This window comes from Xenopus laevis, chromosome 9_10L, assembly GCF_017654675.1.
Source record: "Xenopus laevis strain J_2021 chromosome 9_10L, Xenopus_laevis_v10.1, whole genome shotgun sequence".
NCBI classification, from domain to species: Eukaryota; Metazoa; Chordata; class Amphibia; order Anura; family Pipidae; genus Xenopus; species Xenopus laevis.
In genome coordinates this window covers 137,483,507-137,497,208 of record NC_054387.1, presented here as the reverse complement: position 1 = coordinate 137,497,208, position 13,702 = coordinate 137,483,507, and the positions used below count along the sequence as shown (strand labels likewise).

Here is a 13,702-nt window from a genome sequence, read left to right as displayed (position 1 = left end):
ATTTCGAAGTACAAAAAATTCGACGATCGAATTAAAAAATTACGAATTCAACGTTTTTTCAACAAATTTGGCAATCCTGCGGTCGAATAAAAATCGTTCGATCGAACGATTTCATCGATCGATCAAAGGATTTTCCTTCGACCTCTAAAGACTTAGAAAAAGGGTGTAGAAGGTCCCCATAGGCTAACAAAGCACTTAATTTGGCGAAGTATTGAAATCGAAGTTTTTTTAAAGAGACAGTACTTCGATTATTGATTGGTTGAATATTCGAACAATTTTTACTTCGAATAGAAGTAAATTCGAAGTCGTGGTATCCTATTCGATGGTTGAAGTATCCAAAAAATGACTTTGAATTTCGAATTTTTTTACTTTGAAAATTCCCTTGAATTCTCTTCGACCCTTAGTAAATCTGCCCCTGAGAGTTTGATTCTACCATTTCTCAAATTCTTTGGAGAGGAAAAAAACCCCACAACTCTTTCTACATTAAAACCGCCTAGAAATGTTTCACATTCATGACCGTAGATCTTTTAACCTTTCAGCTCTTTCTAGATATTTTATAGACTGGTTTGCGGGATTTGGAACATGTGCTACCCCAAAGTGGAGCTATATTTACTACAGATACAAAAACATCTATAATCGAGTTGATTCATTGGTTGTAGAAAACCCAAACTGAGGACATCAAACAAACTCCTCTCTATGGAGACACAGTAATCATGGGGGTTATTATTTCCAAGGCAGAAAGTCAGTTATTTCTTCTGGTGCAGAAAAATGCAGTTTTTGCAGCTTCTTTTGATCAATCATAAATTCCCTGAAGGACAAGGGTCTATCATTTCTTAACCCCACAACTGATGAAAATAATGGAGAAGTACTTTCCTGGCAAGAGCTTTCATCGACATTCTCTATTATCAACATTATTATTATTAAACAATGTCAAATCTACAATGGTTGTCATTAGAACAAATCCCTGTTGATAAAATATTAGACACTTTTACATAAGAAATATAATCATGAAATTGTGGCTAAATCCAAATAAATGGAGCCAATGCTTACAGCTGACTGGCAATAAATGGTCGAATTTTACTAATATTACAGTTTCTCCAGAATATTTGATTTCTTCCTTTTAACTTGTAATTTCAAGTGTTTTTCATATTTATGGAATTCTTTTGTTATGGTGAAACTTTTCATGTTCATTTGACCCTAATCCATTGACATTCAGACTAGTGAGCAGAATTAGTTATTATATAAAACCTCTAAGGTTATTCATTTCAAAACTTAATCACGATGTATCAGTAGAAATATTCCTGTTTTTGGGGAGGGAGGTGGATATGAGGTTATGATCATGTCTCATCCCTACTGAATGGTTCAGCCCATGTTATGTACTGCCAGGGTTGTGAGTCAGTGAGTCTGTAACTAAGCAAGTGATGTGTCTTTATTGGATCTATGGGAACATGTTTGTTTGTGTGTCCGTTGCAGTGAAAGAGGAAGAGGAGAGAGAAGAGGAAGTCATTGGAATGATGAGTAAAGTCATTATCATGAGCGGAACCTCACAGTGGGATACAGGTCTGACTTTCAGGTACCAATAAGTTGTGGTTCTCCCCAGGGTTGGGCCACTACAGGCTCAGCTACATGGTGGGACATGGAGGGAGGGGTAAGAGAACTGAACAGTGCCGGGCTCACTAGATGGAGGGAACAAAAAGGCAAATAGTCTAAAGTCAACACCAAAAATCACATTCATGATGCTGCCTAAGATTGCTACAAAGCCCGATGTACTTGATCCCCAACTTGGCCAAGTGCCCAGGATCCACTTGTGTTATGGCCCAACAGGGGCGAATTTAGCTTCTTATGAGCCAATTGTACAATGTTACTCGCAACTACTGGACAGAAGCAGAACTAGATGTGTCCGATCTCTTTAGTTCTTTTGCAGTTGAGCTAAAACCCCCACAAGATTCTAATCTGGTACCAGTTCAGAAGGGCTTGAGGTAAAGTTCTTGGAGCCCAACAGAGTGTTCCGGGGCCAAGTCTCAATACAAACGCTCAGTCCTATGGAATCTGTCTGATCTCAGGAGCTTCCCAATGTGGTCAATGGGTTTGGTCTCTCATAACAAACAGTGTGGGCTCCTGCTGAATAAAGGAGGTCATTGATGGGCCGACCCAATGGTGCTCCTCTTACCAGAAAACTGCACCGACTTGGGGTTGACTTCTCCTTTAACATGGAAGCTCCTCTAATCTCAAGGGAATCCCTTGTGCCCTCTGCAAGAATCTACAGTTGAGGAGGAATGTGTAACAAGCTGAACTCATATTTCCTGTTATTCCTATTTTATTTCTCTCCCTCTGTCTGTTCATGTAACTGTCGCCCATTCTAAGTGCCGCCCGGCTGATGGGACCCCTACAATTACATTTCCATTTACACTGCGAGGCGGAGCACTGAAAACATGTTTATTATTTGAATGCCCAAAAACCCACAGGAAACCTGATTTGCCCTCTCTGCATCATTCTGAAAGTTAATTCTAAGGAGAACTTCCCCTTTAAACATGTCTGTTTCCTTAGTTACACACAGGGGAATATGTGAGAAATCATTTATCTGCTTGTGCTCAGTTCTGTGCCAAGTGTCAGTCTGTGCCTCTGCCCAAATACACCGGCACCAACACCATGAACTGCACCAACGAGTCCCATAGAGACATCTGTATCCATGGAAACATCACATAGATACACAAATAGATGGATAATAGTAAGTTAAGATAAATTCAGCCTGAAGCCTTGTGCCTTTATATGGTCACAGAACAACCCCTCAGTGACTTCTAATATCCTTATAATTTACAGTAGGGGGTACATTATCCCTTATAATACATGAGTGATACTCAGAGTTCCCTGTATAACTCAGCCTGTAGCCTTGTGTCTTTATATGGTCACAGAACAACCCCTCAGTGACTTCTAATATCCTTATCATTTTCAGTAGGGGGTACATTATCCCTTATAATACATGAGTGATACTCAGAGTTCCCTGTATAACTCAGCCTGCAGCCTTGTGCCTTTATATGGTCACAGAACAACCCCTCAGTGACTTCTAATATCCTTATCATTTACAGTAGGGGGTACATTATCCCTTATAATACATGAGTGATACTCAGAGTTCCCTGTATAACTCAGCCTGCAGCCATGTGTCTTTATATGGTCACAGAACAACCCCTCAGTGACTTCTAATATCCTTATCATTTACAGTAGGGGGTACATTATCCCTTATAATACATGAGTGATACTCAGAGTTCCCTGTATAACTCAGCCTGCAGCCTTGTGCCTTTATATGGTCACAGAACAACCCCTCAGTGACTTCTAATATCCTTATCATTTACAGTAGGGGGTACATTATCCCTTATAATACATGAGTGATACTCAGAGTTCCCTGTATAACTCAGCCTGCAGCCTTGTGCCTTTATATGGTCACAGAACAACCCCTCAGTGACTTCTAATATCCTTATCATTTACAGTAGGGGGTACATTATCCCTTATAATACATGAGTGATACTCAGAGTTCCCTGTATAACTCAGCCTGCAGCCTTGTGCCTTTATATGGTCACAGAACAACCCCTCAGTGACTTCTAATATCCTTATCATTTACAGTAGGGGGTACATTATCCCTTATAATACATGAGTGATACTCAGAGTTCCCTGTATAACTCAGCCTGCAGCCTTGTGCCTTTATATGGTCACAGAACAACCCCTCAGTGACTTCTAATATCCTTATCATTTACAGTAGGGGGTACATTATCCCTTATAATACATGAGTGATACTCAGAGTTCCCTGTATAACTCAGCCTGCAGCCTTGTGCCTTTATATGGTCACAGAACAACCCCTCAGTGACTTCTAATATCCTTATCATTTACAGTAGGGGGTACATTATCCCTTATAATAAATACATAAGTGATACTCAGAGTTCCCTGTATAACTCAGCCTGTAGCCTTGTGCCTTTATATGGTCACAGAACAACCCCTCAGTGACTACTAATATCCTTATCATTTACAGTAGGGGGGTACAGTATCCCTAATTACAAGTAGAAGTGGCATGTGACCAGTGTTTGGGATTCAGGAGATTGTGCCATTGGGTGTCGGGGGCAGGAGTGAAATAAAGAGAAATAAGAGTTAACCCTTGGTGCACACTTCCTGTTTATCTCATGATTTTCCAGTGCAACAGAAAACACGGGGTTAACTGTCTGTGAAGCTTTTTCCTCTTCCCCCCCGGCAGCTGTTGTTTCCTGTAAGTCCCCCCCTGTAGAACAGGAAGTGCCCCTGGGGGTCGGGGAAACACTGGGGGGGTATTTAGTGACAGACTGTATGTGTGTGTGTGGGGGGGGTGAGAAACATTGGGCCCCCTGTTGCCCCCTAGGGGAGATTTATAAGAAATGTAGGGGCCCCCCCATGACTCAGGGGCTGAACCTCTTTAGGGGTCACAAACTATTGCACAGGCCATTGTCAGACCTTTAGTTTCAGGCAGAGCCTGTAACTCCTCCCCCTGCTGGACCCCACAGGAGACTGATGAGGTGTCAGTGAGAGGAGAGAGCTGGTGGTTCACTAGGGTCAGTTACAGACTCTCTCTGTGTATCTAATAATTCTCTATATACACACACATACACACACACATATATATATATATATAACCAAAGCTGAGCTAAGGATCAATGGCTGCAGTCTGTAGGAATGGCCACTAGGGGCAGAGCTGAGCTGAGGATCAATGGCTGCAGTCTGTAGGAATGGCCACTAGGGGCAGAGCTGAGCTGAGGATCAATGGCTGCAGTCTGTAGGAATGGCCACTAGGGGCAGAGCTGAGCTGAGGATCAATGGCTGCAGTCTGTAGGAATGGCCACTAGGGGAAGAGCTGAGCTGTAGATCAATGGCTGCAGTCTGTAGGAATGGCCACTAGGGGCAGAGCTGAGCTGTAGAGCAATGGCTGCAGTCTGTAGGAATGGCCACTAGGGGCAGAGCTGAGCTGTAGAGCAATGGCTGCAGTCTGTAGGAATGGCCACTAGGGGCAGAGCTGAGCTGAGGATCAATGGCTGCAGTCTGTAGGAATGGCCACTAGGGGCAGAGCTGAGCTGAGGATCAGTGGCTGCAGTCTGTAGGAATGGCCACTAGGGGCAGAGCTGAGCTGTAGAGCAATGGCTGCAGTCTGTAGGAATGGCCACTAGGGGCAGAGCTGAGCTGTAGATCAATGGCTGCAGTCTGTAGGAATGGCCACTAGGGGCAGAGCTGAGCTGTAGAACAATGGCTGCAGTCTGTAGGAATGGCCACTAGGGGCAGAGCTGAGCTGTAGAACAATGGCTGCAGTCTGTAGGAATGGCCACTAGGGGCAGAGCTGAGCTGTAGAACAATGGCTGCAGTCTGTAGGAATGGCCACTAGGGGCAGAGCTGAGCTGAGGATCAATGGCTGCAGTCTGTAGGAATGGCCACTAGGGGCAGAGCTGAGCTGAGGATCAATGGCTGCAGTCTGTAGGAATGGCCACTAGGGGCAGAGCTGAGCTGTAGAGCAATGGCTGCAGTCTGTAGGAATGGCCACTAGGGGCAGAGCTGAGCTGTAGATCAATGGCTGCAGTCTGTAGGAATGGCCACTAGGGGCAGAGCTGAGCTGTAGATCAATGGCTGCAGTCTGTAGGAATGGCCACTAGGGGCAGAGCTGAGCTGAGGAGCAATGGCTGCAGTCTGTAGGAATGGCCACTAGGGGCAGAGCTGGGGAATCGTTGGAAGTGACGGATACGAAGTGGACAGTGATTTCCGAAAGTTCCTGTTTAGCCCGAGATTACTGCACAAGCGGAAAGAGCCGAGATCTGAGTGGCAGCGCCGGGAGGGAGAACCGAACAGTGTCGGAGATTGCCGAGCCCGGGATATTAGGAGCCGAGCGCCGGATGAGAGTTCCGAGACTTGGGGACAGGGAGCGGCGGAGATTGCCGAGCGGATACGGAAACGTGTCGGGAGCGGATTAGAGGAGAGAGAAAGTTTGGGGAGCGGAGAAGAGAGAAGATTGAGGAGAAGAGAAAAGGTAACGAGACACTTATTATTGACTCCAACCCGCGGTGTGACTGTCATTTCTTCTTATTTCTCTCCCTCATCAACTCCCAGCGACCCCTCCTGCTCCCAGAATTCCCCGGGGCTGCACCTCATTTCTATCAGTTTGTTACATTTCATTTCTCTGTCACATTCTCTCAGCTCTTGTCATGTTGTGTCAGTGTGTGTAACAGTGTGTGTGTGTCAGTGTATTAGTGTGTGTAACAGTATGTGTGTGTAACGTTGTGTCAGTGTAACAGTGTGTGTCTGTGTATCAGTGTAACAGTGTAGTAGTGTGTTAGTTTGTCAGTGCACAGTGTGTCAGTGTGTCAGTGTATCGGTGTATTGGTGTATTGGTGTATTGTTGTGTCAGTGTGTCAGTGTATCAGTGTGTGTATCAGTGTATCTGTGTAATAGTGTATAAGTGTGTCAGTGTGTAAGTGTAACAGTGTGTCCGTGTGTCAGTGTATTGGTGTATTGGTGTATTGTTGTATCAGTGTATCGGTGTGTCGGTGTATTGGTGTATCAGTGTGTCGGTGTATCAGTGTGTGAGTGTGTGTATCAGTGTATCAGTGTGTCAGTGTGTCAGTGTATTGGTGTATTGGTGTATTGTTGTATCAGTGTATCGGTGTGTCGGTGTATTGGTGTATCAGTGTGTGAGTGTGTGTGTCAGTGTATCAGTGTGTCAGTGTGTCAGTGTATTGGTGTATTGGTGTATTGTTGTATCAGTGTATCGGTGTGTCGGTGTATTGGTGTATCAGTGTGTCGGTGTATCATTGTGTCAGTGTGTGTCAGTGTGTATCAGTGTGTGTCAGTGTGTCAGTGTATCGGTGTGTCGGTGTATTGGTGTATCAGTGTGTCGGTGTATCAGTGTGTGAGTGTGTGTGTCAGTGTATCAGTGTGTCAGTGTGTGTATCAGTGTGTATCAGTGTGTCAGTGTATCACTGTGTCAGTGTATCAGTGTGTCGGTGTATCAGTGTGTCGGTGTATCAGTGTGTCAGTGTGTGTATCAGTGTGTCGGTGTATCAATGTGTATATGAGGGGAGAGTAGAGGCAGAAGGTGAATTTGGCATCAGTTGTCGGCAGTTGTCGTGGGTGACAGTTGGCTTCTCTCTCCAGCAGGGGGTGTGTCCATGTCTCAGTTGGATGATGAGGACTCGGGGCAGGAGCCAATCACTTCCTCTGCAGATTTCCCGGGGGAGGAGCTGGAGGTTTCGGCTGTGGCTGAGACATTTGCTCGTGGGTGTGACTGTGTCTCCATCTCTTCCTTCCCTGGGGAGAGGCTGATACCTGGTAAAGAGGACACCGCCTCCCTTGTTTCCACGGCAACTCTGGTTCCCGAATGCATCTACTTCCCCCCCTCAGGGTATCAGCTGGTGCCAGAGCAGGAGGTAAGTACAGTGGGACCTTGGCCAGACTCCTCCATACACTCCTCAATGGGGCCGCCCCTAATTAACCAGTACTTTCAATATATGACTTGGGGCCCCGTAACATCCAGTGACTCCTAAAGGGTGAGTGTGACCCGAGCTACATTTACAGTCCTTGAACACCCATGTGTTAGTGCGCCTGTGGGATAAGACTGCAGTGCATGATGGGATATGCTGGAATGTTCCACTGGGGATGACTTGCCCTATTGCCCCACAGGTGACAGAGCAGAAGTTGGCCCTGCAGAGCGTCACGGAGAGACTGGAGAGGGTGATGCGGGAGAAGGAAACCTTGCAGGACGCTCTGCGATGCAGCTCAGACGAATGTGCAACCCAGGTGAGATGATGTGTCACCCCCGATGTGTGTTGCCCGATGTGTGTCGCCCCTGATGTGTCGCCCTCCAATGTGTGTTGCATACATACTATGAAGACACCTTACCCTGGAGGCATCTGGGACATGTTCCTCAAGTTCTTGAGGTCAAGTTATTGTCCCCTGCTTTATCACTGCTTCATAGAATTGCCTGTAGCTGAGTGATAGGATGAGTACATATGGTCATGAGTTTGTCCATGCTTTATGTATGTGTATGAGAGACAACTGTACACTGGATGGATGTGAGAGAGGCATCTGGGGCTTCAGTGTTGGTGTCGTTGGTCGGGCATCTCAGTGGCTACTGATATATATAATTTCAGTCTATATTCACTCTCCAGGGAAGGGTCCTAGTGAGGGAGATAAATACCCACATAGATTGGCATTGGGTTGTCTTCTACAGACCTACCTGTTGAGGCTTGGAGAGCAGAGCTGGCTGTTACTCCTACCGTATACAAGTATCTTGTGTGTTGGCCATGTGAGGACCTTCCTGGGCTGACCAAGTGTTCACCAGTGAATGCATTGGTGTCTCCCATGATGCTCGCTGTTACAATCCTGTGCCTGTCTTGTAGGTGCAGGTCTTGCTGGACCAGATAAAGAGCTCAGAGGAACTTCTGCAGAACCTTCAGAGAACCTTGACGGACACCCAGCAGAAGACAGCAAGACAAATGGTGAGGCCTACATGGCATAGAAATGTTCAGTCATTACCCACAATGCTCTGCTGATTTAAGTTTGGAGCACTCTTATTACCCACAATGCTGTGCTCTCCTCCTATGATTGGGTCATGCTCTCTCTACAGGTGGAGAGTGCTAATATGCCATGACACATCTCCTATGGGAGAACAAGCTTATTATTATGATTATTATTTATGTTGCTTCCCCTCATTTCCACCCTAATTTCTCTCCAACTCTTTGTGCCTCACAGGCAACACTAACTGCCACTTTCAATCGCCTGTGCCAAGAGGTCAATTGCCTGAATGAGGAGAATGAAAAGCTGAGGGCCCTGAGCTCTGCAACTGCCCCCGAGGAGCAGAGAGTGACCGTGGAACCTTCCCCCACACAGGTACCCATGATTCCCAGCATGCACTGGGCTGCTCCCCCACAGGCCCCCCAAACAATTATTTCCACTCTTCTTCCTTCCTGCAGAGGGCAGCACAGCACCGACAGGAGAGACTTTGTATAGAGATTGTGTCTCTGCAGGAGGAACTGAAGCTGGAACAGCAGCTCAAGAGGGACCTTGAGGAGCAACTCCGGATGGAGAAGGAAACGCACACAGAGGAGAGAGGTGAGACACACACACACACACTCACACACTCACACACTCACACACTCACACACTCACACACTCACACACTCACACACTCACACACTCACACACACTCACACACTCACACACTCACACACTCACACACTCACACACACTCACACACTCACACACTCACACACTCACACACTCACACACTCACACTCTCACACACACACACACACTCACACACTCACACCCACACACACACTCACACACTCACACACTCACACTCTCACACCCACACACACACTCACACACTCACACACTCACACACACACTCACGCACTCGCGCACTCACACTCTCTCACACACACACACACACTCACACACTAACACACTCACACACACACACACACACTCACACACTCACACTCTCTCACACACACTCTCACACACTCTCTCACACACACACTCTCACACACACTCTCTCACACACTCTCTCACACACTCTCTCACACACTCTCTCACACTCTCTCACACACATACTCACACATACTCACACACTCTCACACACTCTCACACACTCTCACACACTCTCACACACACACATTCTCACACACTCTCACACACTCTCACACACTCTCACACACTCTCACACACTCTCACACACTCTCACACACTCTCACACACTCTCACACACTCTCACACACTCTCACACACTCTCACACACTCTCACACACTCTCACACACTCTCACACTCTCTCACACTCTCTCACACACTCTCTCACACACTCTCTCACACACTCTCTCACACACTCTCACACACTCTCACACACTCTCACACACTCTCACACACTCTCACACACACACACAATCACAGATAGATCTGGAGAGACACAGAGGACACATAGATATGGGGGTACAATGGGGTACATCTTTCTCAGCTTGGTACCTGTTGCCATGGCTTTGACTTGCACTTTAACTTCTCTCCTTTCTGCATTTCCTGCATTGCTGCTGGTTGCATTGCTGCTCGTTCCTCCTCCATTGCAGAGATCATGGAAGGTGAGTGAGTCTGAGGTTCTGGGTTAGTTACAGAAGTACCGGGGCATCCACCATAACCCATAATGTGCCAGAACTTGCCCTTTGTGCTCATGTGCCCCTGTGTTTTGTGCCCCGGCAGCCACTCTCTCCAGTCTGAGGACCGAAATGGAGCGGATTCAGCAGGAGAGGAGGCAGGTGAGACTGACAGTTGCACCAAGGTTGGGCAATGCAGAAACCAATGATCAACCAGTAGTTACAGGCAGCATTTTCTGCTCTCATGGCTTTATTACCCCCTCAGTCACGGCTTTATTACCCCTCAGTCAGGCCTTTATTACCCCTCAGTCAGGCCTTTATTACCCCTCAGTCAGGCCTTTATTACCCCTCAGTCAGGCCTTTATTACCCCTCAGTCACGGCTTTATTACCCCTCGGTCAGGCCTTTATTACCCCTCAGTCAGGCCTTTATTACCCCTCAGTTAGGCCTTTATTACCCCTCAGTCAGGCCTTTATTACCCCTCAGTCAGGGCTTTATTAACCCTCAGTCAGGGCTTTATTACCCCTCATTCAGGGCTTTATTGCCCCTCAGTCGGGCCTTTATTGCCCCTCAGTCGGGCCTTTATTGCTCCTCAGTCAGGCCTTTATTACCCCTCAGTCAGGCCTTTATTACCCCTCAGTCAGGCCTTTATTACCTCTCAGACAGGCCTTTATTGCCCCTCAGTCGGGCCTTTATTACCCCTCAGTCAGGCCTTTATTACCCCTCAGTCAGGCCTTTATTACCCCTCAGTCACGGCTTTATTACCCCTCGGTCAGGCCTTTATTACCCCTCAGTCAGGCCTTTATTACCCCTCAGTCAGGCCTTTATTACCCCTCAGTCAGGGCTTTATTAACCCTCAGTCAGGGCTTTATTACCCCTCATTCAGGGCTTTATTGCCCCTCAGTCGGGCCTTTATTGCCCCTCAGTCGGGCCTTTATTGCCCCTCAGTCGGGCCTTTATTGCTCCTCAGTCAGGCCTTTATTACCCCTCAGTCAGGCCTTTATTACCCCTCAGTCAGGCCTTTATTACCTCTCAGACAGGCCTTTATTGCCCCTCAGTCGGGCCTTTATTGCCCCTCAGTCGGGCCTTTATTGCCCCTCAGTCGGGCCTTTATTGCCCCTCAGTTGGGCCTTTATCAAACATATAAAACAAACTTTAAAGACTAATTGTAGAATTGCTCAGAGTAGGTCAATTTATATCATACTAAATGTTAATAGAAAAGGTGAATATTCCCCCCCCCACACACACAGGACAAATCTTATTTTATGAGCTGTCTTGTCACCTAATTTTCCATGTATTATTGACGGTGCCTTGTTCCTTCCTTTGGTGCTGCATCTGGGCGCTTCTGTTGCACCACAGAGTGAGTTGCAGCTGCAGGAGTCAGAGAGCCAAGTGCAGAAGCTGTGGGAGTCTATGGGGGAGCACGAGAAGCTCTTCCAACAGGAGAAGGAAGGGAAGGTAAGGGGGGAGAAGGTTATTGGGGGTTTGATTACAAGATGGTTTAGTAGCAGATATGATTGGTGTAAGAGGTGAGTTGGGGTAGTAGGAGAAGTAAGGGATGGGAGAGAAAGGGAGGTGTTGTTGAGGTAAGAGGAGAGGGTTAGGGGTGGGAGGCAAGGGGTGATGTGGGTGAGTTGGTGTAAGAGTAAAGAAAGGGGATTGGAAAGAGGGGAGGTGTAGGTGAGTTGGGGTGAGAAGAGAGGAAATGAATGGGAGACAAGGGGAGTTGTGGGTGATTTGGGGTAATAGGAAAGGTAAGGGATAGTTGTCGGCAGGCTGGTGCAAAGGAGGACAGTACCAGTTAGAACCTATTTCTATTCTTCTTGTTCCTCAGATTTGCCTCCAGGCTGCACTGACTGAGGAGAAGACTAAGGTTTCCAGGCTGCAGACAGAGTTGGGCACCAGTGAGGAGGTGCAGAGGGACTTTGTGCGTCTGTCCCAGGCACTGCAGGTAATGAGGAGATCACCTTGGAGATCCACATCTTCATCCATCTTACTCCTTTAGTACAAAGGGCTGTGAGGGACATGGAGATAAAACTCCAGCCTGTGAGGATGGGCAGTACCTGTCAGTGTACGGACCCTGGCACACACATTAATCTGACTTCCAATGGTTATTAGTGTGACACATTTAATGCCCCGGAGGATTGGCCATTATCCGGCAGTACATCCTGGCAATTTGGTCTCAGGCTTTTGTAAGGGAAGCCATTGCTCTATGAGCTGCTCAGTGGACAGTAAAAAGCTCATTAGAACAGGGTTTTCAGTTTGTAGCAGCTCAGTAGAACATGGCACCATAGTCTGGAGGGTTTCTAGTGGGACACTGCTGGTGGGACACTGCTGGTGGGACACTGCTGGTGGGACACTGTTGGTGGGACACTGCTGGTGGGACACTGCTGGTGGGACACTGTTGGTGGGACACTGCTGGTGGGACACTGCTGGTGGGACACTGCTGGTGGGACACTGTTGGTGGGACACTGCTGGTGGGACACTGCTGGTGGGACACTGTTGGTGGGACACTGCTGGTGGGACACTGCTGGTGGGACACTGTTGGTGGGACACTGCTGGTGGGACACTGCTGGTGGGACACTGTTGGTGGGACACTGCTGGTGGGACACTGCTGGTGGGACACTGCTGGTGGGACACTGTTGGTGGGACACTGCTGGTGGGACACTGCTGGTGGGACACTGTTGGTGGGACACTGCTGGTGGGACACTGTTGGTGGGACACTGCTGGTGGGACACTGTTGGTGGGACACTGTTGGTGGGACACTGCTGGTGGGGCACTGCTGGTGGGACACTGTTGGTGGGACACTGCTGGTGGGACACTGCTGGTGGGACACTGTTGGTGGGACACTGTTGGTGGGACACTGCTGGTGGGACACTGTTGGTGGGACACTGTTGGTGGGACACTGCTGGTGGGACACTGCTGGTGGGACACTGTTGGTGGGACACTGCTGGTGGGACACTGTTGGTGGGACACTGCTGGTGGGACACTGCTGGTGGGACACTGTTGGTGGGACACTGCTGGTGGGATACTGTTGGTGGGACACTGCTGGTGGGAAACTGTTGGTGGGACACTGTTGGGATACAGGTGATTATATTACAACTCATGTGTTCCAGGTGAGCTTGGAGAAGATTCGCCAGGCAGACTCTATGGAAGACGTGTTTGCCATTTTGGAAGGGACTCGACTGACCGATATAAACCAGCTGCAGGAATCCTGAATTGACTCACTGCTGAGATTGGACTGTACATTGTGTACATAGGCCGGCGTGAATATAACTCGAATTAACATTTGCACTATAGGAAGGTTGGCGCTAACACCAATCTGATACAATCGGTGGCAGAACTTGGTTTGGGTGGGTGGGGGGGCTGCTAACTGCCATGGGAAGTCCCATTAGGATCCTGTGTAGTAGTGGGGGTAGTGGGACCCTCTGACCATGAAAAGGCAGGAACACTACAATCCCAGCATTCCACGGGGCAGCCGGCCAGTAGATTTGCATCTCATTAGAATGACTAATTGACTAACAAGCTGTTACATTTTATTAAAAGTCTATTTTATAGAA

General features: G+C 47.7%; 1 protein-coding gene across 2 annotated transcripts; it reads left to right on the top strand.

Annotated features, from left to right (window-relative positions):
* The first annotated feature begins 5,717 nt into the window (after positions 1–5,717).
* rabep2.L (rabaptin, RAB GTPase binding effector protein 2 L homeolog) lies at positions 5,718–13,702 on the top strand. 2 transcript variants are annotated; one of them, XM_018241409.2, is made up of 11 exons: positions 5,718–6,028; positions 7,156–7,424; positions 7,678–7,794; positions 8,397–8,495; positions 8,749–8,886; positions 8,970–9,108; positions 10,120–10,131; positions 10,250–10,305; positions 11,502–11,600; positions 11,977–12,093; positions 13,259–13,702. In XM_018241409.2, exons 2-11 carry the CDS (start codon positions 7,167–7,169, stop codon positions 13,358–13,360), a joined length of 1,137 nt encoding a protein of 378 aa, XP_018096898.1. In that variant the 5' UTR covers positions 5,718–6,028; positions 7,156–7,166; the 3' UTR covers positions 13,361–13,702. The 2 variants fall into 2 exon arrangements, with proteins under 2 accessions (XP_018096898.1, XP_018096897.1); XM_018241408.2 differs by having other exon boundaries at positions 5,719–6,028; positions 7,153–7,424.